The following is a 22,812-nucleotide window of genomic DNA, read 5'->3' as shown; positions in this document are numbered from 1 at the left end:
GTAAATAAGCCCAGGAGTTGCTGATTCCTTATAGAGGGTTTTGTTCGAACTGCCAAGAAAATGCTTCATGGTGCGTGGTGATGTTCTCAGGGGCACGGAGCGGTAGCGGCCCATGCTAACCACGTGATAGTCGGCCACCCAGACTACCGCCTGCCCTAGATGCGGTCAGCTCAGCTTCGAAGGCGTACAATGACGAGCGCAAATAAGATGGCGAGCGGAAACTCACAGCTTGACTTTTGGCGCTGCGGATGGAAGACCTGGTATATCTGAAATTTCGACTCGTCTTAGCATTGGCTCCAACATCACAAGTAGCAGTAGCAGCTTGAGTCTTTGATCTCACACGAACAACAGGCTCGCCATCGTAAAGGCGGCCAGAGGAGCCATGAATTTCTACTCCGAGCGAGATTAGCACTGTCCTCGTGCATGGTGGCAGGGCATGCGAGCCGGGGCGTGATGGTTTCCGAACTCACCCGAGGATCCATGGCGTCGTCTGGATGTGATGGAGGAGTGCTGCGCTGCTGCCCGGGGGAAGGGAAGCCGTCGCCCTTGTCAGGAAAGGGGGGCACGGCGGATGGTGGATGCGACGTGCGGCGCCGGGAGCCGCAGCCGAGAGATTCTCTGAACCGGTCTGGGGACGAGGCGTATGTACCTAGGGCTCTCGTTTGTTCGTTGGACTCGGAGGGGTGCACTGCAGGTCTTGATCGCGTGCTGGGGCACAGGGCGCTTGTGACTTGTGAGCTGTAGTGGGTGGCGGCACTGAAGGTGAGCCACTGTTTCGCGCGCTGGGTCGGCATTCGGTGTTGGGCCTTGGGAGCCATTGGGGGTTCGAAACGGTCTCGCCAAGTGCCAGGGGGCCCCCCGGCCTGGCGAATAGTGCCTGGCGAATAGTGGTGGTGCCCATCAGACAGCCCTGTTCCAGGCTCAGTAAGTTACGGACCGCTGAGGCTCCCCCAGTCCCTGGGCTGATCGATGCGGGCGGCTACCCGGACCCCACAGCAGCGTGCGCGGCCGCCTCCAGGCACACCTCACTGGACTGGACCCCGATGTAGGGCACCCGGACCACCCCCCAATGGGGACGATGGAAGGGACCCGATGGGACCTGCGTGGTGTCGGTCGCAACAGCGGGGACCACCAGCAACCGACCTGACCTCGGGCTAGACTTGACCTTGACGGGGAGCTTGGGCCAAGAGCTCCTCCGTTTGGGGTTGCGAAACGGTGCGCCCGCGCCTGGTGATTGGTCGCGGGCCGTTGGCTGGAGCACGACAGCGGTGCTGATTGATTGAGTGGGCGGGCAAGCTCTCGCTCCTGCGACGACAGCTTGCATGTTTGTGCGCGCTCGCCGTTGTTGTTGTGTGCCCCCCAGCCTCCTCCTCCTCGTCCTCCTCCTCGTCGTTGCCCAGCTTGTGCTTCATCTCTGACCTCTTCGGTCCTCATCTCGCGCCCTCTGCCTCCCGTGCGCATCTTCGTGCGACCGGCCCATCCCCATCCCCCCCGCGCCCGCGCCGTGCTGTGTGAAATTCGCTACACCACACACCCTCCAGCACCTCTGTCGCATCATCATCATCATCATGCCCGTCGAGCTGCGCAAGCGCAAGGCGCCCGCGCCGCCGCCGGCCCCGGCCCCGGCTCCCAAGAAGAAGGCGGCGTCCAAGGCCAAGCCGCCTGCCGGCAAGCCCAAGAAGGCCGCTGCCAAGGTCGCCGACAAGGTCGAGGAGGCTGTCGCGCGCGCTGCGCCGGCCAAGGCCGAGGAGGACGTCGCCAAGGCTGAGAAGAAGGAGGACGGCAAGAAGGTCGCCGTGGGCGATGTCATCGACCTGGAGAGCTTCGGCGGCGAGGTCGAGACCAACGACGGCCAGAAGACGAGCCTCAAGAAGCTCGTTGACGAGAGCAAGTCCGGCGTTGTGCTGTTCACTTACCCCAAGGCATCTACGCCCGGCTGTGAGTTCCCCCCCTTTCCCTCTGCGCACCTCTTTGGCCACCCAACTCCCTCTCCCATGGCAAGCTCCATGTTGCCTAGAGTATTCGCAGAGATGAATGTTCAGTCGCTGACCGCAGGGACGGCGCGCAGGCACCAACCAGGTCTGCCTCTTCCGCGACTCCTACGAGCCCCTTACGGCCGACGGGCTCGCCATCTACGGCCTGAGCGCCGACTCGCCCAAGGCCAACACCACCTTCAAGGAGAAGCAGCGCCTGCAGTACCCGCTGCTGTGCGACCCGCAGGCGACCCTCATCGCCGCCATTGGCCTGCGCAAGCAGCCCAAGGGCACCCAGCGCGGCGTCTTCGTCGTCGACAAGGCCGGCAAGGTCCTCGTCGCCGAGGCCGGCGGCCCCGCGGCCACGGTCGACCGCGTCAAGGCGCTGGTCGAGGAGCTCAAGAAGAAGGACTGAGGGGCAGTCTCTCTGCGCGCACGGGATGCCCACTATCGTTCGCGTCGCCGTACTTTCTCGCGCTCCGGCGTCGTTGAGCTTTGTGCGTGAAGGGTTGAGTTGTGCTTTTTGCCGGGGAGGGAGGGGGCGGACGCAATAGACGTGGAGGATAGAAAGCAAGCGGTGCAAAGCGTCATTGGACTATGTACTCTCACACTATGTTGATACGAAATGTTCTCAAGCAGGCATGGCGCTCGCCGGTTGTAGTCCTTCTCAATGATTACCTCGCTCACAATGGTTGAACTCGCGAATGAGCGTGTGTTGGGTGAGTATCTGCATGAGACTTGGCTAACGCATGAGCGGACATTGGACTCTATGGACCACGTTCACCGTGACTCAAGTCATAGATTTCACATCGAGTGATGAGATCTATAACAAATAAACACAACATACTGAAAGGCAGAGTAATTGCATGCTTTTCAGCCGCGGAAACGGTGTCAAGCTTGGGACATCTTGAAGTGCCGGGTAGGCCGTCGTGGACGAACCCGGCAATATGTCGGGTAATCCCGCCTCCGGTGGCAGATCGCCAATGCCATCGCTCTGATTCGACCTCACTTCCGGCCTCCCTCAACATCACCACCGCATCCCGTCAACGCGATCGCGAAAATGTCGTCCAAGGTGGTGGCCAAGGCCGCCGGTGGCGTCATGTCCATCTCCAAGGTACGCTCAATGCCGCCCCGATCCGCCGTGGCGGGCTCAATTGGCCTCGCCAGATCCCACCCTCTCTGCCTGCGGCGTCAAATCGTCGCACACACCTCACCCTCGGGGAGCAGCCGTCACTAACGCGAGTCGCTCGCGCAGAAACAAACCCTCCAGTCCACGGGCATCTGGGAGACGGTGCGCAAGGCCTTCGCCATCGACCCGAACCGCTCCAGCGGCGTGCCCCTCAACCCGTGGTACCGCAACCCGCCGCCCGGCTCCAACGACCCGCTCGCCTACGACGACCCCGTGACGATCCCCGCGGGCGACATCGCCGACAACCCCTACTGGAAGCGCGACCACCGCCGCTCGTACCCGAAGCTCAGCGTCATGGGCCAGGGCGACGTCGTGCAGCTCCTGACGGTGGGCAGCGCCGCGGCGCCCAAGGTCGAGCTCATTGGCGAGGCTGGCCAGAAGCAGCTCGTCGCGGCCAAGCAGGAGGGCGAGACGCTGGGCCTGGCCAAGGCGCTCGAGAAGGCTGCGCCCAAGGACGTGGCCAAGGACGTGTTCGTGGACGGCCTGCCCCCGCTGCCGAGCGGACAGAGCCTGACGTCTGGGGCGTGGGACGTGCACAAGTACGAACTGACGGAGGAGAACTCGTACCCCCAGGGGTGAGTTGGCCCAACCGACTACTCATTGATTCATTTACTAACGATTTTGCAGATATCCTTGCCGGACGTTCCAATAGATGAGCGTGGCGTTGTGTACATAAGACAGACCGTGGACCGGAGGGTATAGATTTGTATTCCCTATGTTGTTTGACATATCCAATGTTCCCATGACTCTGTCCCAACTCCGTGCGTGATAATGTACCCATAATTGTCAAGTGAGAAATCCTACGCCGGGTATGCGATGCAAAAAACGAGTCTAGCCAACCATGCGTTCCACGACCTTGGCCTTGCCCTGCGCTCTCTTCACGCGGTCGTCAAAGTCCTGCACCGCCTCGTCCGTGTTCTCCGTTGACAGTGTGTCCGGCTCCACCAGCGCGTAGAGCAACCTGACGTTCTTGTCGAGCCGCGCGTTGCTGGCGATCGGCGGGAGCGTGCACCCTCGCTCCAGGCTAGCCACGCCATCGGCCGCTTCGGACGACGGCCCGGCTTCACCAGTCTGCTCCTGGTTCGTGGGCGGCATGCGGTTGGCCCAGACGACGGCCCGGCTGGCGAGGCGGCCGCTCTCGACGAACTTCTCGAAGCCCTTTTGCATGCCAAAGGAGCGGCCCTCGGCGCGGCCGGCTGCGGTGCCGTCTTGGAGGCCCTGCGTGTAGCCTTGCTGGTAGAAGCGGTCCTCGAGGTTGAAGACGTCTTCGAGGGGGTCTTCCGGCATTGTGATGTGAGTGCGACCGTGGTTTAAGTGCTCCGTCTGTTGTGTCGTGGGCAACTGCGATTTCAGATTCAACTGAGCGAGGCCAGGAGGATGAAGAAATTGGATGAGTCTGGTACGGTGCCGCTTCAATACCGGGTCGAACGCCTTTCGAGTTCTTTGTGCGATGCAGTCGCTGAGCGACGGGGCTCAATTGCAATCCAAGGACAAAGGTTGCCTGTTTATAGGTTGTTTACAACGGACGTTCGGTGTGTATAAAATGTTAGATTCATCGCCTGGTCTTGCCGTTCGAGTCGCTGACATATTGGTTGTGCCAGTGCCGGTACGTACAGGGTACTTCGCACCGCGGGGTGCGCCGCTGGGAAGCGCAAGTGCCCCTCACACGTGACGCCTCTGGGCCAACTTCGACCCTCCGACGACGGTGCCCCTCCAAGTCAAAAGTGCGACATCGCGGTGAGTCAGTTTGCGCTTGAGGGTTTGCAACCGTGCTTTATAAGACCGTTTTGCGTGGCGAGTTCTGCGACTGCCGCCTGTATCCTTGCGCCTATTTCCCGAGCACCGTTCGAAGCGCGAAACCGATAGAGAACCGTTGCAATGGGCGTCGAAAACCCCATCCTCCCTGTCAAGGGCAAGAAGAACACGCTCATCACGAGCGCCCTCCCCTACGTCAACAACGTGCCGCACCTGGGCAACGTCGTGGGCAGCGTCCTCAGCGCCGACGTCTACGCCCGGTTCAGCAGGCTGCGCGACCGCCCGACCATCTACATCTGCGGCACCGACGAGTACGGCACCGCCACCGAGACCAAGGCGCTCGAGACGGGCCAGACGCCGCAGCAGCTCTGCGACGAGTTCCACGCCAAGCACAAGGAAGTCTACGACTGGTTCGAGATTGGCTTCGACTACTTTGGCCGCACCACCACGGAGAAGCAGACCGAGATCGTCCAGGACATCTTCCTGAAGCTGCACGAGAAGGGTCTCCTCGAGGAGCGCACCACCACCCAGCCCTACTGCGAGAAGCACGACGGCTACCTCGCCGACCGATTTGTCGAGGGTACCTGCCCCAAGTGCGGCTACGACGACGCGAGAGGAGACCAGTGTGACAAGTGCGGTGGCCTGCTCGACCCCTTCGAGCTGATCAACCCCCGCTGCAAGATTGACGGGGCCCAGCCGATCCCCAGGGATACGAAACACATCTTCCTGCTGCTCAACAAGCTGCAGCCCGATATCGAGAAGTGGTTCCAGGATGCACACAAGAAGTACGGCTGGCCGCAGAACGGCGTCAGCATCACGCAGTCGTGGCTGACAAAGGGCCTGGAGGGTCGGAGCATCACGCGCGACCTGAAATGGGGTGTGCCTATTCCCCTGCCCGGGTACGAGAAGAAGGTCATTTACGTGTGGTTCGACGCCTGCATCGGCTATCCTTCCATCACGGCCAACTACACGGACGAGTGGGAGCAGTGGTGGAAGAACCCGGACGAGGTGACGCTGTACCAGTTCATGGGCAAGGACAACGTGCCCTTCCATACCGTCATTTTCCCCGGCTCTGAGATTGGCACCGAGTACAATTGGACCATGCTCAACCATCTGTCGACGGCCGAGTACCTCAACTACGAGAACGGCAAGTTCTCCAAGTCGAGAGGCATCGGTGTTTTCGGCAACCAGGTCAAGGACATTGGCCTCTCGCCTTCAGTGTGGAGATACTACCTGCTGTCGAACCGCCCCGAGACGAGCGACACGCAGTTTGAGTGGCAGGCGTTTGCGCAGGCCAACAACAGCGAGCTGCTGGCCAACTTTGGCAACTTTGTCAACCGCATCGTCAAGTTCGTCAACGCCAAGTTGGACGGCACTATCCCCGAGTTCTCGGCGTCCTTCTCTGACGAGACGTTTGACTTTCCTGCCTGGATATCGCGCGTCAACGGCCTTCTTAAGGAATACGTCGACCTCATGGAGGGCGTCCACCTGCGCGCCGGCGTCAAGAAGCTCATGGAGATCAGCACCGAGGGCAACTTGCTGCTCCAGTACCGCCTGGACAACACGAACCTGGCGGAGAACCCTGAGCGGACCCACACCGTCATCGGCCTGGCGCTCAACCTGTGCCACCTGCTCGCCTCGTTGGCGTCGCCTTACATGCCCTCGACTTCCGAGGCCATCTGCAAGCAGCTCAACACGACGCTCGGCCTCATCCCCGACACCTGGGCCCCCGAGACGCTCAAGGGCGGCCACAAGATCGGCAAGGCGGCGTACCTCTTCACGAGGATAGACGACAAGAAGGTGGCGGAGTGGAAGCAGGCGTACGGCGGGTCGGCCGAGTCTCGCGCTGCCGAGGAGGCGGCCAAGAAGAAGAAGCAGGAAGAGAAGGAGAAGAAGAAGGCCAAGAAGGCCCAGAAGGCGGCCGAGGCGGCCAAGGAAAAGGCGGGCGATATCGTGGACAAGGTCGCCAACAGCGTCAATCACGCCAACAGCGTCGACACCAAGGCCCAGGACCAGGCGTCGGCGGCGGGCGGCATGGCGGCGCCGTCGGCGGAGGTGACGAAAGACCTGCCCATCCGAGGCAAGCAGTAGACTCTAGAGGCGAGCGCGAACTAGAGAGGGGATGTTTGGAGCGCTTCTGAACGATTTCGAGCATGGCGGGACGGGCGCGGCGTGGTGATTGCTTGGCTGATTGGGTCGGCGCAGATGGGCACGAGGCGATGCATGGATGGGAAGCGCATGTCTGCATGAGAATGTACTGTAGAGAGACTCTAGACTGCGAGAATTGAATGTAGGGATGCGTCCTAGCTACTCACGAGCGCCATGGTGCCACTGTATCTGGATGACATGTCAATTATAAAGGATGCCTTTAACATTTATGCCTGCCTGTCCTTCGTTCGAAAGTCGCAAAGTGTAGCAAAGCTCATGCGGCGGTGTTGTTTAGTAGCAATGGTGGAGCATCGCGGAACGGGGGACGGCCAGGAGGTGCGCTGCTGCTGGACGGCGCTTCGGCCCACTAAATTCCGACAGCGGCCGCGCCCACCGAACAGAGGGGCAGCGCCAGACGATTTTGGGCGGCCAGACGTCGAGCGTCGAAAGCTGCCCGCCTGCCCACCTACTGTCGCATCGTCGTCCTCTTCCGTCCGGCGAGTTCACCTCCCGTCTTCCTCTCCCACGACAGCGTCCTCCCGCTCCTTCGACGTTCCCGCGCCCAGCTCCTCGTCGCCATTGGGCCGCTGTCATAGCCTTCCATCTCGTCGTGTCGTGTCCCGGGCGCACAATCACCACCACCACCACCACCACCAACCCACGACGAACATCCACGACAGGAACGTCGACGTCGACGACGGCAACGACAACAACAGCGACGAGCATCACTTAGTAGCAACAGCAACAGCAGCAGAATCAGCAGCAGCAGCAGCAGCAGCGCCCGCCCGCCATGGACATCCGGCTCCTCACCAGCGCGGACCTGCCGCTCATCCAGCACGCCAACCTCGAGAACCTGCCCGAGAACTACTTCCTCAAGTACTACCTGTACCACGCGCTGTCGTGGCCGCAGCTCAGCTTCGTGGCCGTCGACGCCAGCCGCCCGCGCTCCTCGCCCTACGAGTACCCCAAGATCGTCGGCTACGTGCTCGCCAAGATGGAGGAGGAGCCCGCCGACGGCGTGCCCCACGGCCACATCACCAGCCTCAGCGTCATGCGCACCCACCGCCGCTTGGGCATCGCCGAGAAGCTGATGCGCCAGAGCCGTGAGTCCTTCCTCGCCCCCCCCCTCTCTTGCCCCCCCTTTTCACCCTCCCGTGTCTCTCCTCCTTCACCTGTGCCCTATCCATCTTTCGCCCTGTCTCGTCCCTTGTCTGTCTGCCTGCGATCCGGAAAGAGTAGGAGATGGAGAAAAAGAAGAAGAACACAGGACAGATCAAGCTGACGGACACGATGATGGTGCCGTCTAGAGCTCGCCATGGTGGAAACCTTTCAGGCAAAGTACGTCTCCCTGCACGTGCGCGTCTCCAACGCCGCCGCGCGGCACCTCTACGAGGACACGCTGCGCTTCAAGAACGAGAAGACCGAGGCAAAGTACTACGCCGACGGCGAGGACGCCTTCTGCATGCGCCTCGACCTCGACGACATCCGCGCGCAGGTCAACGAGGCCTTGGAAGCCGAGGGCGGCGACGAGACCAACACCGCGGCCGCCGCGACGACGACAACGAACGGTAGCGGAGACGCTGGCTCCGAGGGCGTCGACGAGGGCGAGGCCGTGGGCGAGGTTGGCCGTGACCCGGAGAAGAACAAGAAGAGTGCCGCCGCGGCCACCGCAGATGGGCAGCCCAAGGATGGCGAGGGCAGGAAGATCAAGGTCGCCGTCGGGCGGGGGCTCGGCGTCGGCGACTTGGTGGAAAAGGTCGAGAGCAAGCACTAGAGAGGCCGGCGTCTACGGCGTTGGCTGAGGCGCGTCCTGGGGCATGCGATCCGGCGGGGGAGCAAAGCGTGAGGAGTATCTGTCGGCAGCGGCAGCAGCACCGTTTGCGTGAGGAAGAGAAAGCGGTTGACAGAGTGGCTGGTGCATCATCACGGAAAAGGGGCGAGTGGGGGGGTTTAGAGAAAAGCATCTACCATACCATACCATACACTGCATCGAAAGGCCAGGACATTTTCATCCATCACCATGGCCAGGCAGGACACGTGGAGTCAGGGTTTTAATGGGAGATTTTTCATGTCATATTTCACGTTACCGGGTGTTCATCCAGCGATATACCTAACCAAAATGCCCGCCAAACCTTCTTCCCCCCTGAACGCCAAAGAAACGACCTTGAGAAACACGCACGATGCATTAAGTAGTACACGTAGATAACCAAGGGGGCGTAGAGAGAGAGAGAGATAGAGAGATACCGCTCCCCTACTGGCCGTACTGCGCCGCCAGTTCCCTCGCATACGCCTCATCGGCCTGGAGGCGCACCTGCTCGAGCTTCTCCGTCAGGGCCTCGAGCTCCTTCTCCACGGCGCGCTTCTCGGCCCCGTTCTCGAGGTCGATGGCCGCCGTCGTCTTGCGCTGAATCTCCGACTCGAGCTCGTCGGCGGTCCGGTACTGCGCGGCCGCAGCGGCGCTGGGTGGTGGCGTGGCCACCCCTGACTCCTGGCCCTGGCCCTGGCCATCGGGTGCGCTGTAGTCGTCCTGCTTCTCGTCTGGCCAGGCGCCCGGCGCGGACCGGCTGGCGCTTGCTCCCCACGGACCGCCGGGACCGCCCCAGCCTCCCCGCCCGCCGAACGGACCGCCGCCGCCGCCGCCGCCGCCTCTACCGCCCCAGCTGCAGTGGTTCCCGCGACCGCCGGGACCGCCAAAGAGTCCACCCGGGCCGAAGACGCCGCGGGAGCCGAACGGCCCTGACGGCCCGAATATGTTCTGAGGCGGGCCCGGGAACGGGCCATGGCCGCCACGAGAACCGCATCCGCCATGCCAGGCATGCGGCGCGGGGGGTGCCGGGGGCGCCGCAGGGGCAGCAGGAGCCGGTGGTGCAGGCGGCGCGGGGGGTGCAGCCATGGCAGGCATGGCGGGTATGGCAGGCATACCCGGAGGCGCAGGGACCGAGCGGCCCTTTCTGACGTCCCGGCGCGATCGCCTCATGTCCCGCCTGTGCTGCCTCCGCTCCCGCTTCTCCGCCCTGCGCCTCTGCTTGCGCTCCCGCCTCGTGGCCTTGCGGACGTTCCGCTGGTGCTTCTTGAGCTGCTTCCAGGCCTGCGTCAGGGCCTTGATCTGCGCGCGGAGGGCCTTCTTGTCCATGTTGGGGTCCACGGGGGCGGCCTTGGCCTCCTTGAGCTCGGCCTTGAGCTGCTTGACGTCGCCCTTGCTGCGGTGCTGATCGGGGTGGGCCGTCCAGTCTTGAAGGCGAGCCAGGTACAGAGGCATCTGCTGGTCCTTGACATCGTCGTAGTCGGGGAGGGATCCGATGGACGATTCTGAGCTCGACGAAGACGAGGAGGAGCTCGAGGATGTCGAGTCGGCCGACTCGGAGCGATGATGGCGCCCCTTGCGGTCGGAGTGCCGGCCCCTTTCGTGGTGATCGGGACCATGTGGCCCGCCGCCCTGGTGGCCGTGACCGCCCCAGCCCCAGCCCATATCGTGGCCGCGGCGGTGGCGATCGCCGTACCCGTGGTAGTCATGACGGCCATGGTGATGGTTTCCGAACCCGTGCCTGCTCGGTCCCGCAAAGGACCCCGTCGGCGGCTGCGGCTGCGGCTGTGGTCCAATGCCCCTCGTTCCCGACTGGCCGGCCCCGTCGCCGGCGCCCATGCGAATGCCGCTCGAGTCCATGATGAGGCTGCCGATGCGCAGCCCGTTGGAGTCGGCGACGAACTTGTCGCCGAAGCTGACGCGGTCGCCGTCGATGTTGAAGCCGCCCCACGTCCGGCCACGGCCACCCTGCTGTTGGCGTTGCTGCTGAGCCTGTTCGCGCTGCTGTTGGGCTTGTTCCCGTTGCTGCCGGGCCTGCTCCTGCTGCTGCTGGGCTCTCTCGCGCTGCTGCTGCCCACGCTCCCGTTGCTGCTCCGGCGTGCCCAAGTCGAACGCCGCATCCCACGACCCGGGCATCGGCGCCGGGTCGTCTAGCCTCGCGAGCTGAATGCTGATGCCGCGGGGACCGAAGAAGCCATCGTTCCACTGACGGACCGTCGCCTCGGCGTCTTCCCTGCGGCGGACGGCCTCGGGGCCCGACTCCCGGACATGGCCGAGCTGCGCCTCGGCGTGAGACGACGTGTCGCTATGGCCCTCGGCCCTGAGCTTGCGGTCGATGACGGCCTCGTTGCCGCGCGTGGTGTGATCAGGTAGCAGGAAGTTGACAAAGGTAGCCCAGTCCTGGGCGGTGACGTCGCGGGCCGCCCACTCAGCGCGGTAGGGCACGTCGTCGGGTGTTGAGGAGCCGTCGACGCTCACGGTGTGGACGAGTGTCTCGGCGGCGGTGGGGGTGAGCGTCGGCGGCCGCGTCTCAAAGTATAAGGCGGCGCCGGGCTGGGGCTGAGACTGCTGCTGCTGCTGCTGCTGCTGCTGTGGGTTGGAGGCGGTGCGCGGAGTGTCGGGCGGCGTCAAGACCGGCTCGCCCGTCGAGGTCGAGGACGAGACGCGCGACGCGCCATCGTCGGTGCGAGGCGAGGTTGCCGTGTTGGCGACGGTCGGTGTTCGAGGCCCGGCGCCCGAGTTGGAGTATATGTCCGTCTCCGAGTACGGCGGCGGGGGGGCCTCCTCCACGTGGACGTGGAGGTTGCTGTCGGTAGCGATGTTTCTATTGTTCATCATCCGTGGACAGCGGGAGATGTACTGCGATGGGTTGGAATATGGTGAGGCGAGTTGAGATGAGGTCAAGCCAGTCAGTCAGTTCAGGCTGAGAACGATGGATAAGAGAGGTGACGATGGATGGATGGATGGGCGGGGGAGCTGCGCTGTGCTGGACCCCGCGGTTGGGGAGGCGTCGGCAGCGGCTGACGACGGGATGGACGGGTACCAGATCCGATGGCTCGACGCTCGAGAATGTGAGTTGCGAGCTGCTGCCTGTTTGACGGGAAGAAGCCGTGGATTCTCGACAGGGTGCTTCTTTGTACGGAATGACCAAGAGAGGAACGCTGCTGCTGCTGGCTGGTGGATGGATGGATTTCTTTGTATTATGAGCCCATCAACCGCTTCCCACTACTCGGGCCACTCACTACCTCCAAGTAGCACGCTGCTGGCCGTTCAGACAAAACGCCCCTGCCAGCCCGCTTCCACAATCGTCCACCAAACCACAAAAAACGGCGCTGGGCGGACTCGTGGCCTCGCAGCCACAAAACGCAGTCACGCAGCGAAAGCGTGCCTGGATGACTCCTCTGTGCATCGCGACCCCGGTCTGCTCGACAAGCTCCACGTCTCCCCAATCGTCAGCACCCCACACCACCAACCCAGCTGAGTGGCCCGCCTGTCACAATGCGGTTACAGGGCTGAACCCACTGCGGCGCCCATCGTGCGCCCAGCCGGAAGCCTGGGCGCTCCCTCCAATCGAGGCCTGCACGCCGTGTGGGCGCTGACGCGGCCGCTAACCAGGATGCCACTTGCCAGCGCCCCCGCGGGCATGCCGCTGCCGGTAACCGATGCGAGGATGCCTGTGCGGTGCGGCCATGATGATGAGGACGATGATGCAGGTCACATTCGCCTAGCCTCCCATCACCCATCGTGGCGGCCTCCCTTGCTCCCATCGACATCTGGCCTGTACAGCTCTACAGAGCCGCCGCGGTCCACAGCTGGAACCCTGCGTCTTCCTGCTTGTAGTGGTCCGCAATCAGGCTGGACAGATGGTCTCGCGAATGGGTGCCCCTGCGTCTTGTTAGCCTCGAAGTCCTCCACATGCCAAGAGGACTCTGAGAAGGGGACATACAAGTTTGTGATGTAAGTGTCAATGAACTCGGGCGGCACCAGTTCCATCACGGGCGTGCGGATCTCGGCGCTGTTGACCATGATGCCGTCCTCGTAGCTCACATACGTCGACGGGTCTCCCCACTCGATCAGCGAGTCCTCGTCAAACGGGTTGTCGGGACTGAGCTTGTACACGCCCGACAAAACGATGACCGCGTTGCCCTGCTCCCGCGCCGCCCTCGCGATGGCCGTGGCGCCGGCGTCCGTAACTACGCCGCCGTTGGCCACGACAGCCCGAGCGCCGAGAATGACCTTGTCAACGCGCGACATGTAGGTCATGAGGGTCGAGTTCATGACGCTGATGACGGTGATGCCGGCCGACGCGAGCTTCTTGCGGAAACCCGCGTTCTGCGGCTCGTCGACGTCGTGTCTCCGCGGCGCCTCGGTCGCAATCAAAACGGTGAATTTGCGCTTGACGGCGGCGCGCAGGATGAAGCGCTCCACGGTGGGCGAGGGCTGGTACACCAGAACGTGATCTCCTGGGTGAATCTGCACCTCGGCCAACGCCGCGATCTGGTCATCCACCTGACTGATCTCGTCCTTGATCTCCTCGATGCCGTCAATGACCTCGGAGCGCAGGGAGTGCACCTGGCTGTAGGGGATGGGGCCTCCCTTGTATGTCGGCGTCGACGTGCCCGAAGTTCGGAAGGGCGAGCCGGACCCCATCATGACGCTGTCGGAGGGAGGCGAGGCGGAGAGGAGGTGGAAGAGCGACTTAGGCACGTTCACGGAGCTGTATGAGGGCACAGGACCCGGTCTTGACGGCACTTGAGGCGTGGTAGCGCTGGGCACAGGGTCGCTGGTAGAGTCCTGCCTGGAGTGGCTCAAAGGGGGGTTGGCAAGTCCGGGGACGGCCGTCGTGGACGGGGACATGGCGGCCTCGCTCTGGGTCTCGCTCGACGGCTCGTTTCTATCCTCGGCTGCCTCGTCGCGGATCAGGGCGAGGACTCTCCTGACGATGTTGGCCACGACAAGCTCGCGAGGTTGGGCCTCGGCGAGGCGGCTGCCGACGTTGCCGACGTTGTCGAGGAGGCTGTCGACATCGTGCCACTTGGAGCGGGCGACGACCTGGAGGAGGATGTGTGCGGTCGCGACGGCGCAAGGCTCAGAGCCACGGATCTGTCTTCGCTTGAGGAGGCTGCGGATTTATAGGTCAGCGACGGCGGGCGTGACGCGGGACGTAGTGGGGGTTGGGGACACACGATATCAGCTTCTCTACGGCCGCCTCCAATGGCTGCCCCTTGAGCGACTTGAGGTATTTCTCGAGGTCGGGCGCGTAGCCCGGTGTAGCCGAGGGCATCGTGGGCAGGCTTGGCGGCTCCTGCGTCTGCGAGTATGTCTATCGGCGGCGACGTGGAGGCCGTGCAGTCGCGGCGAGGGGTCGAAGAAGGGGCAGAAATTTGTGCCAACAGTGGCCTGCGCCGAGAGCGGGGGAGAAGTCGAGTTTCGTTCTTGCGGAAGCGTCTGGAGCTCCGGTAGTTATGCGAGTAGCTGTAATCACCTCGGTGCAGATATGTTGGCCCTCGCAAGGTAAATGTGTCTTTGTCTGCCGCAGGTAGGCAGGGCAAAGGTTCAAGTGAGCGGTGGTGAGGTGACTCAAAGTGCCTTTTTTGCGACGCCGCTCCTACTCCAGGGCGGGCGTCGTGCTGTTCTGCCCAAAGGTCCCAAGTGGGTGGGGCCGTAGTCCGAACCACGGGGCCCAGGTACGACGTAAAATGTACCTGCAGTGCAGTGCGTCTCTCACTGTACGAATATGCACAATGGCCTAACCACAGGTGTCGGATGTATTCACCGCGGCGTTGGGCCACCAGACGCATGCAAGACATTGCTGCTTTCCGCATCATCTCGTTGGCTCGACGAGCCGCGCGCCGGTCCGCGACTTGACCATCATCTACGAATATGAGATTTGACGTTGCAAAGAAATACGGAGGCAATCTCGGCAGGTCACGGGTTGCGGTCTCGCAGGCCGCAGAGCCCCCAGGCGTTCCCGTCCTGCGAGTAAATGCGTGGAGGGCGTCCGGTTTACTTCCATCCATTGGGGCCGCCACCGCCGTGGCTCGTGATGCCCTCCAGTAGTGCCAATGCTTGGGGCCTTGCCCCCCCAAGGTCGTCCGGCCTCATTGCCGGCCATGATGATTCGATGCACCGCCGCAGGCTTCATGCAGGCACCGTCGCCGACAGGGACGACGGGCGGCACGGCACGCATTAAGCTTTCAGCGATCCAGACGGCTATCAGAGACAGTGGCGCGACGATCCAAATCTGAGCGCTCCATGTCTCTTTTTCCCATCAGTGATTGATTGCATGGGGCGGATGCGGCTGCGGGCGGCGCGGCTGCAGGACCGCCGCCTGTGTCCATGGATCATTGCGCTGCCCACGGGCTGCTGCACTGATGCTCGGCATGTCTCCCGCGCTCTCCGGCAGGGCTCCCCGTCACCCCCGGCATGGGCTTCAGAGCCTCCAGGGCTCGCCTACCTGGGCAAGCAGCGCACCTCCGGCCCGTCCAGCGCACTCCAGGGCTGTCGGGCCCGGTGTCACCCCACCCGACCTGACACTGACTGCCTGCAATTGAGCGCCCCAAGATCCCTTGGGCCCATCCATTCAATCGTCGGCCCGTTGGCATGGGCGGACAATTGGTAGCCTGAGAGCACGCCCCGGGTCCGTCTCCGTCCGCCAAAAGCCCCGACGTGGCTCACCACCCGCTGCGCAGTTCCCCCGTCCCTTGCCTGGCCCTTCCCCATCCTCACCCGTCTCAACCATTTTCCCCCGACACAGAAGCGGCCGCATCGAGCGCATCGCGACGTCGACAAGCGTCCGCCCGCCGCCCGCCCCTCCCGATTCCCGACGCTCGTTTGCTTGCCTTGACGTCGCCATTGCCCGCGGCTCCCACGGCGCAAGCGCGGACGAGACGACACCCGGCGACGCCATCGGCGAGAAGCGGTTGACATCATCTGCCCTCCCGCGAGGCGGCCTGCATCCTCGGCTCACTGCCACGCCCTCGACTCCTCACCACCGTCGCCGCCGTCGCCTGCCCTGCCGTCGAGTCTAACCATCCCCCGACCTCTGCCACCCGCCCGCGTCCCGGCCGCTCATGGAGCGCGGGCCACGACCAAGATGAACTCTCTCAACATAATCACCGCACGCGTTTCGCCCCCGTCGAGCCCCGTACAGTCTCGCTCCAACAGCATCGCCTCCATCGAGCTCGAGTCTGACGAAAAGGGCTCTGGGCTGGCCGAGGACACGCCAGATGGACGCCGCGACTTGGGTCTCTACTCGGGCAACGGTGGCGCCTACAGCGAGTCGGCGCGCTACGCTGACGAAAAGAGCGAGTCGCCCGGCGAGGACACCCCGCTGCTTCACGAAAAGGAAGGCAATCGCCGCGGCAGCTGGTGGCACTCCCTGCCCCGGAGTTTCGCCTCGAGCATCGTCAGCTCCATCCGCTGGATCTTTGCCACGCTGACGTCGCCCGGCGTCTACCTCATAGCGTGCTTCTACGACGAGCAGGGCATCTTTGCGCCCATGACGCAGCTCAAGAGGCTGTTTGGCGTTCGCAAGGGCGGCATGGACCCTTATGAGGCACCCGAAGCCCACGGAGGCCGGCGCTCCTCGGCCTCCAACTCGTCTTCCAATGGTCGGACGTACCGCACCCTCGCGCCACGTCCCACGTCGTCATCTGGCTCCTCCACGTCCGGCGCATCCTCCGAGTCCGAGTTGGACGACTCCAAAGGCGGCGCGAAGAGCAAGCATGCTAGGTCCAAGTCGCTCAACCCCGCCGAGGAGCTCAACACGGCTCGGCGATCGATCAGGATCAAGCTGCACAACGACGAGGCCCTGAAGCAGCGCAAGCATCGCCGAACGCAATCGGCCGTCGCCCGGACAAAGGCGAGCGAGGAGGACCTCTCGGCGCAGCTCAAGTCGCCGACATCACCTATCGCCGCCCTCACCAAGTACCCGAAGACGCCCGCGCCGCCGCGACCGCTGATACCTCGGCGGCAGCCGTCGTACCTGAATATCGAGACGCCGATCAAGCAGCAGAAGACGCTGATCCTGGACCTTGACGAGACGCTTATACACAGCATGTCCAAGGGCGGGCGCATGAGCACCGGACACATGGTCGAGGTGCGACTCAACACGGCCTCTCTGGGCATGGGGGGCGCGAGCACCGGCGCGGCGCAGCACCCGATCCTGTACTGGGTCAACAAGCGGCCGTACTGCGACGAGTTCCTGCGACGAGTGTGCAAGTGGTTCAATCTGGTCATCTTCACGGCGTCGGTGCAGGAGTACGCGGACCCGGTGATCGACTGGCTCGAGTCGGAGCGCAAGTTCTTCTCGGCGCGGTACTACCGGCAGCACTGCACGTACCGACAGGGAGCTTACATCAAGGACCTGAGCTCGGTGGAACCCGACCTGAGCAAGGTGATGATTCTGGACAATAGCCCGCTGAGCTACCTGTTCCACGAGGGTATGTGCTCTCGCCGCGTGTCGCGTTCGCTCGGGGGCGTGGCTTTGCGATGTTCTTTTGGCTGACCCGCGCAGATAACGCGATACCGATCCAGGGCTGGATCAACGACCCGACGGACAACGACCTGATGCACCTGGTGCCGCTTCTCGAAGGCCTGCAGTACGTGCACGACGTGCGGGCGCTGCTGGCGCTCCGCGGCGGCGAGGAGGGACAGCACACGGCGTAGGCGACGGAGGGAAAAGCGGGCGTGTATTTGTTTGTTTGTCACATCATCGAGAGGAGAGGGGCGTTATTTTTAAATCCCGCCGTTGATGACGGGAGGGGAGCGGAGGCTTGCGTCGTGGCATGGCATGGCACGGCATGGCATCCCATCATGGTCGTGCGCGCGCGCGCATTGCATGTACAGATAGAGAGAGAGTTGAGCGAGACGGAGAGAGTCACGGCGGGTTCACGGTCGAAGAATCAAGAGGGACAGCAACATTGGTAGCGGTCTGGCTGTGGCGGGCAGAGGGGGGGCAATTTACACAGCGCGTCGTTGTCGTCCCGAGCGAGCGCCGCTTGGGGCCTTGATCTATCTAGCATCTCTTCGCAATCTTGGCCGTGGGTGACGCGACGTCTGCCAGGTATCCAGGATACCAGGCCACCTGGGCAAAGTCAATTCCCTGCCCTGCCCTGCCCTGCTGGAAAGCACACTAACAGGTAATGCGTAGCACCCAGGCAATGGCCCGATCCGTATGGGTACGAACGGGCTCCCTCCAGGCAGGGAACCCGGAGGGAGCAGCCTGGACTGGGCAAGGGCGGCTCGGCGGGCATCCCCGTTGAAAGAGCCTGACGACTTGAGACTTGACGACGATGCATCCCCGTTCCCCGATCAGATTCAAATCAGCCAGCCAGTCAGTCAGTTAGCTAATACCTCGGCCGGCTGCTAACGGGGACGGGGACGGGGACGGAGCTCACGTTCCGGCGTCAAAACCAAGGCAAGTGGGGGTCCTACTGCCCACTGCAGGTGCTCGTAACGCCCATGGAAGAGCCCCGTTACCCCGTTATAACCGTGCCGAGGAGCTGGCTGCCCGTCCTCAGCCAGCGGCCCAGAAGAAGGAGCCTTCAGCTGTCTAGGGAGAAGCCCTCCCCCCAGCGGCCTCGTCCGTTGTCCAATCTTTTCTCCAGAACGAATACGTACGTACGTAGTATAGCATCATATCACATCATGCCATTTGCCATGACACGGGCCCCCCCCTTGTACGAGTACGTACGGAAGCGCCTTTTCGCGCGCCCCGCTTAGTCGGGCTGCTGGCCTTGGACAAGCTTTGAGCTACGCAGGGGGGCGTGTGTGTGAGGTGAGCGAGCGAGCGCATGTATACGTATTTACGTACTAATAAAAGCTTGCCTGGCTGGGGCGGCGTTGCTGGCGGACGGACAGACGAGCGAAGGAAGGGGGAAAAGCGCGCAGAGGGGAGCAGAGCATCGATGTACTGGACGTCTTTGCCGCGGGCCCGGGGGGGGGGGGGGGGGGGGGGGGGCTCTCTGGGCTGTGAGGAACCTGGAAGCGGCACGGCGCGAGCGTGAAGTGACAGTGCCCGGGTCCCAATGTTCCGGCGGGTTGCCCCTGCGTCGCCGCTATTGATACCTATTCCCGCCAGGGCTGTCTGTCGGCCTGCCCATTCCGCGGGAGGCTCTGAGTACTGTCTACCTGCCTATGCAACTGGGTGTCTGAAGCCCGCCCTCACATGACGATGTCTCGAGACCAAAAGCCTCTCGTCTCTGCAACTTGCGCTGCCCACGCGCCGCAGACCATGCCCTGCCCAGGGAACTGGAAGCCCAATCAACACGCAACGCCCGCGCAATACAGTTGCATGAGTTTGCCCACAGAGTGCCATGCCGAATTACCGTACAGAGCCCACAAACGGGCGCAGCCAGCGCCCCACGCCTTGCAGAATCCGTTGGGGTAGAGCGCGAGAGAGAGACGGAGGAGGGGAGGCTTGCCCGCACATGACGACGGAAGCTCGAGCGACGGAAAGCACAGAAAGAAGAGAGAGCCACAGGAGCCACAGAGCCACTCTCATCCACTCCCATGCCCACCATACCCAATCCAGCTGCTCCCCCCAGCATCCATGCGCTTCCACCCATCCCGGCACATGCGAAGGCGCGCGACCTAACAAATGGTGACATCATCAGCCCCCGGTGACGACACAACCGTCCTCCGCGCCCGCGGGCCTCGCGCGCTCCAGAACGATGGCGGTCCCCCCGGCACGCCCCCCCTAGCGGGCGGCAGCGGCAGAGAGCAGCAAGCAGGCAAGCAAATTGGCAGTACGCAGTAGCTAGCCAGCCAGCCTAGCTAGCTGCTCCGATGCGGCGTGGGACCCAAGGCGAAACGGGCGAACAGCAGGGTTGAGGAGCTTGCCCCGATCGAGATCCCGATGCGCAACAGCAACAGGGAGAGAGACAGACAGACGATGGCCGCCCGCCCACCCGGCCGCCGCCCGGCCTGGTGCGGAATGTTGCGGTTTTCGGGTTGCGGGGAGAGTACAAATAGGTGGCCCTTCGAGGGAGGAGGAGGGACGGCGCAAAAAGGTTATCTTGCTGCCCATTCCCTCCCGTACCTGCGTGGTTCTCGACCTTGCATCATCATCATCCTCCATCTCTTCTTGACGAGTCTCGTGTGATCCATCCATCCATCTTGCCTCGACAGTCGCCCAACATGTCTCTGCACTGTAAGCTCACCACCACCCGATCTACCCTCTCCCTTCACCACACGTTCATGAGCAGCGCAATTCTTGCGGCGCCGTCCGTCGCATCGCACCGGCTCGATGGTTTGCTCCCTGAGCATGGGCGAGGTGACGTGAGGTGACGTGTGGCGATGCGATGGGCGGAGAATGAGATGTGAGCCCATCTCACAACGGCATCTCGATGTGCTTCACAGCTCAGTCTCCGCCCATCGCCTCACCTACACGCCGCGCCGCTCTCCCTCCCTCACACGCACTCACTCCCGCGCTCACTCACCACCAAACTCCCACCGTGCCTGAACACCCGGGCTAACTAACATCCCTTTCCCACCACTACAGACCTCCCCCCCGTCAAGCCCTCGGCCATCGCCCTCGGCACCGCCTTCAACCACGGCATCGAGCTCGCCGTCCTCTCCCCCATCTTCGGCCAGACCTACCAGCGCGCCAAGACGGCCAACACCAAGGAGGAGTTCCTGCGCTCCAAGGAGGCCAGCGGCGCCGCCGCCGCCTGGGGCACCTCGTTCGTCGGCGCCGCCCTCCAGAGCTACGGCGTCGGCGCCCTCATCAACGCCACCGGCACCCTGTCCTACAAGGGCGCCGCCTACCTCGGCGGCCTCATCTTTGCCGCCACCGCCGCCCCGACCGTACGTTTTGTCTAGCCCTCCAACTTTTTGTTGCTCTCAAAGGATGTTGCTTGACTGACATCGCACCTCGCGGCGCAGTTCCTCGCCCAGATCTTCAGCGAAAAGAGGCCCCTCGACACCGTCGGCGTCAGCGTCGCCGCCAAGCTCTTCGAGACGGTCGGCCTGTCCATCTTCCTCACCTGGTGGGGAACTCGCACCAACCCTTTTGACTAAATGTCTTTGGTGATGCGTTAAGCCGCGCACCCGCCGGGTTGCTCTGCTCGTATGCGCGCAGCAGCCGCCGACAGGTCCGGCTCGCAGTGTAATTTAATGGGGCGCTCTTTTGTGTCTGGATAAGTAAAGGAATGGGCGGACGGGAGTCGGGTCTGTGCCATCGTTATAAATCAGATAATCGTTCACCACTGCTCGGCTTGTCCCGCGCGCCACGCTGTGCCCCGTGTGATGATGTATGCTTCAACTTGCGAGAGAAAATAATAAGTGTATGCCTTTTAATGCAAAGTAAACCTGAACGCCGCCCTGTCCGTCTGGTCCTGCGAGCCAGCCTCTGGTATTTATACAGCCAGATAGAAGCCACCCCACACCACGTCGTACAGCCGCAACCGCAGCCGGCTTCAGGCCGTACAACACTCCTGCCACCTCCTCGACTTGCTCCTCAACTCGCCGGCGCTCTCCCTCATGCCTTGGACTCGCCCTTGGCCCAGAAGGCCTGCTTCGTGTACTCCTTCTGCGCGTACTTGACGAGCGACGCGTACGCCTCGCTGAAGCCCTCGCCCTCGTCGTCGTCCTTTTCGTCCTTCTTGGCGGCCGCCTTCTTCTTGCCGTCGGCCTTCTCCATGATCATGACGACGCTCGTCGGGCGCTTCGTCTTGGCCGACGCGCCCAGCTCCGCGCGCGACGTCACGAAGATGAAGGGCACGTTGTGGTCCTCGCACAGCACGGGGATGTGCGAGATGACGTCCTGCGGCGAGATGTCGCCCGCGATGACCACCACGCCGGGGAAGCCCGTGTATCCCGGGGCCGAGGGCGACGACTTGCGCAGCGTCTTGACGACCTCCTTGACGCCGCGCTTGAGAGTGCCGTTCTTGGCCGCTGTAGAATCCGTGTCAGCAGACAATACAACAATTGAGGCACACTTGCATGGGGGAAACCGGGGAATTCCCAGTCTCGAGGGCATTCGCAACGCACCTTTCCGGATCGTCTTGTAGACCTTCTTCATGCCCTTCTCGTCCGCGACGGGCACCGCAAAGGGCACGACGGTCCGCTCCAGCGGCAGCTCCTCCTTGGCCTCCTCCATGTCCGAGTCCTCGTCGGCGGCGGCCTTGCCGGCGCTCTGCGCGGCGGCATCCTTCTGCAGCTTCTCCTCCAGCGCGGCCGCCAGCTTGTCCTTCTTCTCCTTCTTCTCCTTCTTGTCCTTCTTGGACTTGCTCACGCCCGTCTCATCGCTGGCGCGCTTCTCCTTCTTCTCCTTCTTGTCCTTCTTGTCTGGTCTCTCGGCGGCCATGGCTTCGGTTTCTGCGCGGCGGCGTGATATTCAGCCGAGGTGGGGGAGAGAGAAATTGGAAAATTTAAGCAGAGAATTGGAGCCCGTGGGATTTCTGCCGATTTGTGCGGGATGTCCGTCTGCCAGTGCGCGGCGGCTGCTGGTCCAATGGGTCGGTGATGGTGGTTGCGAGCGGTCGGCGGGAAACTGGGTGTCGCTGTCGCTCGCCTGAAATTTTTCTACAAAATCCAAACTTTTGCCCACTGTGAGGGGAGCTCTGCCAAATTTTCGGCACCTCGTAGCGCCGGTTCCGCTGGTGACCAGTCACGTGACCAAGACACCGCTCAGCAGCGCTTGGCTTTATGACGGCCATCAGTCATGGGCTTGGAACAGGCTCGACTAACAAGGGCGAATGATGGCTCTCTTGCAATGGCCTGAATTTCTTTTGGTAGCCAATGTTGTGGAGGACGATGCCATGCATGTTGATGCGACCTCACAACTACAAAGACCACTGGAAGGCGAGCCGGCTGAGCAGTGAGCACTCGCACAATTCATGCAGCCAACCATCCTTGACCAATCGAGCGTGAAACGCATCATCCTCGAGCGAACAGTCTTCTGACAAAGTGAATTGCGAATAGAGTAGTCAAACACG

At 62.8% G+C, this 22,812-nt stretch overlaps 10 protein-coding genes across 10 annotated transcripts; 6 read left to right on the top strand and 4 right to left on the bottom strand.

The window, feature by feature from the left end:
* Positions 1 to 1,568: 1,568 nt before the first annotated feature.
* On the top strand, positions 1,569 to 2,388 carry PLICBS_001977 (uncharacterized protein; the record flags this gene model as incomplete). The annotated part of the gene is made up of 2 exons (XM_018321593.2): positions 1,569 to 1,938; positions 2,069 to 2,388. The coding sequence occupies 2 exons, from the start codon at positions 1,569 to 1,571 to the stop codon at positions 2,386 to 2,388; spliced, it is 690 nt and encodes a 229-aa protein (XP_018179072.1).
* Positions 2,389 to 3,033: 645 nt separating this feature from the next.
* Positions 3,034 to 3,814, top strand: PLICBS_001976 (uncharacterized protein; the record flags this gene model as incomplete). Its single annotated transcript, XM_018321592.2, has 3 exons — positions 3,034 to 3,087; positions 3,229 to 3,737; positions 3,790 to 3,814. The coding sequence occupies 3 exons, from the start codon at positions 3,034 to 3,036 to the stop codon at positions 3,812 to 3,814; spliced, it is 588 nt and encodes a 195-aa protein (XP_018179071.2).
* A 179-nt stretch (positions 3,815 to 3,993) lies between these two features.
* On the bottom strand, positions 3,994 to 4,449 carry PLICBS_001975 (uncharacterized protein; the record flags this gene model as incomplete). Its single annotated transcript, XM_018321591.2, has 1 exon — positions 3,994 to 4,449. The coding sequence occupies one exon, from the start codon at positions 4,447 to 4,449 to the stop codon at positions 3,994 to 3,996; it is 456 nt and encodes a 151-aa protein (XP_018179070.2).
* A 591-nt stretch (positions 4,450 to 5,040) lies between these two features.
* Positions 5,041 to 7,008, top strand: PLICBS_001974 (putative methionine--tRNA ligase, cytoplasmic protein rar1; the record flags this gene model as incomplete). Its single annotated transcript, XM_018321590.2, has 1 exon — positions 5,041 to 7,008. The coding sequence occupies one exon, from the start codon at positions 5,041 to 5,043 to the stop codon at positions 7,006 to 7,008; it is 1,968 nt and encodes a 655-aa protein (XP_018179069.2).
* Positions 7,009 to 7,855: 847 nt separating this feature from the next.
* PLICBS_001973 (N-terminal acetyltransferase A complex catalytic subunit ard1) lies at positions 7,856 to 8,839 on the top strand (the record flags this gene model as incomplete). The annotated part of the gene is made up of 2 exons (XM_018321589.2): positions 7,856 to 8,168; positions 8,373 to 8,839. The coding sequence occupies 2 exons, from the start codon at positions 7,856 to 7,858 to the stop codon at positions 8,837 to 8,839; spliced, it is 780 nt and encodes a 259-aa protein (XP_018179068.2).
* A 477-nt stretch (positions 8,840 to 9,316) lies between these two features.
* Positions 9,317 to 11,704, bottom strand: PLICBS_001972 (uncharacterized protein; the record flags this gene model as incomplete). The annotated part of the gene is made up of 1 exon (XM_018321588.2): positions 9,317 to 11,704. The coding sequence occupies one exon, from the start codon at positions 11,702 to 11,704 to the stop codon at positions 9,317 to 9,319; it is 2,388 nt and encodes a 795-aa protein (XP_018179067.2).
* Positions 11,705 to 12,657: 953 nt separating this feature from the next.
* PLICBS_001971 (GCD complex subunit gcd7) lies at positions 12,658 to 14,153 on the bottom strand (the record flags this gene model as incomplete). Its single annotated transcript, XM_065599935.1, has 3 exons — positions 12,658 to 12,754; positions 12,816 to 13,991; positions 14,056 to 14,153. 3 exons carry the CDS (start codon positions 14,151 to 14,153, stop codon positions 12,658 to 12,660), a joined length of 1,371 nt encoding a protein of 456 aa, XP_065456007.1.
* Positions 14,154 to 15,965: 1,812 nt separating this feature from the next.
* PLICBS_001970 (nuclear envelope morphology protein 1) lies at positions 15,966 to 17,539 on the top strand (the record flags this gene model as incomplete). The annotated part of the gene is made up of 2 exons (XM_018321586.2): positions 15,966 to 17,313; positions 17,388 to 17,539. The coding sequence occupies 2 exons, from the start codon at positions 15,966 to 15,968 to the stop codon at positions 17,537 to 17,539; spliced, it is 1,500 nt and encodes a 499-aa protein (XP_018179065.2).
* Positions 17,540 to 20,011: 2,472 nt separating this feature from the next.
* On the top strand, positions 20,012 to 20,893 carry PLICBS_001969 (uncharacterized protein; the record flags this gene model as incomplete). The annotated part of the gene is made up of 3 exons (XM_018321585.2): positions 20,012 to 20,024; positions 20,376 to 20,680; positions 20,759 to 20,893. The coding sequence occupies 3 exons, from the start codon at positions 20,012 to 20,014 to the stop codon at positions 20,891 to 20,893; spliced, it is 453 nt and encodes a 150-aa protein (XP_018179064.1).
* Positions 20,894 to 21,353: 460 nt separating this feature from the next.
* PLICBS_001968 (snoRNA-binding protein) lies at positions 21,354 to 22,181 on the bottom strand (the record flags this gene model as incomplete). The annotated part of the gene is made up of 2 exons (XM_018321584.2): positions 21,354 to 21,769; positions 21,866 to 22,181. 2 exons carry the CDS (start codon positions 22,179 to 22,181, stop codon positions 21,354 to 21,356), a joined length of 732 nt encoding a protein of 243 aa, XP_018179063.2.
* Between the last annotated feature and the right edge of the window lie 631 nt (positions 22,182 to 22,812).

This window comes from Purpureocillium lilacinum (assembly GCF_023168085.1).
Source record: "Purpureocillium lilacinum CBS 284.36 DNA, scaffold_2, whole genome shotgun sequence".
In the NCBI taxonomy this organism is placed as follows: domain Eukaryota; kingdom Fungi; phylum Ascomycota; class Sordariomycetes; order Hypocreales; family Ophiocordycipitaceae; genus Purpureocillium; species Purpureocillium lilacinum.
Note: the sequence above shows the minus strand (reverse complement) of the source record. Positions and strands in the feature narration are given on the sequence as shown.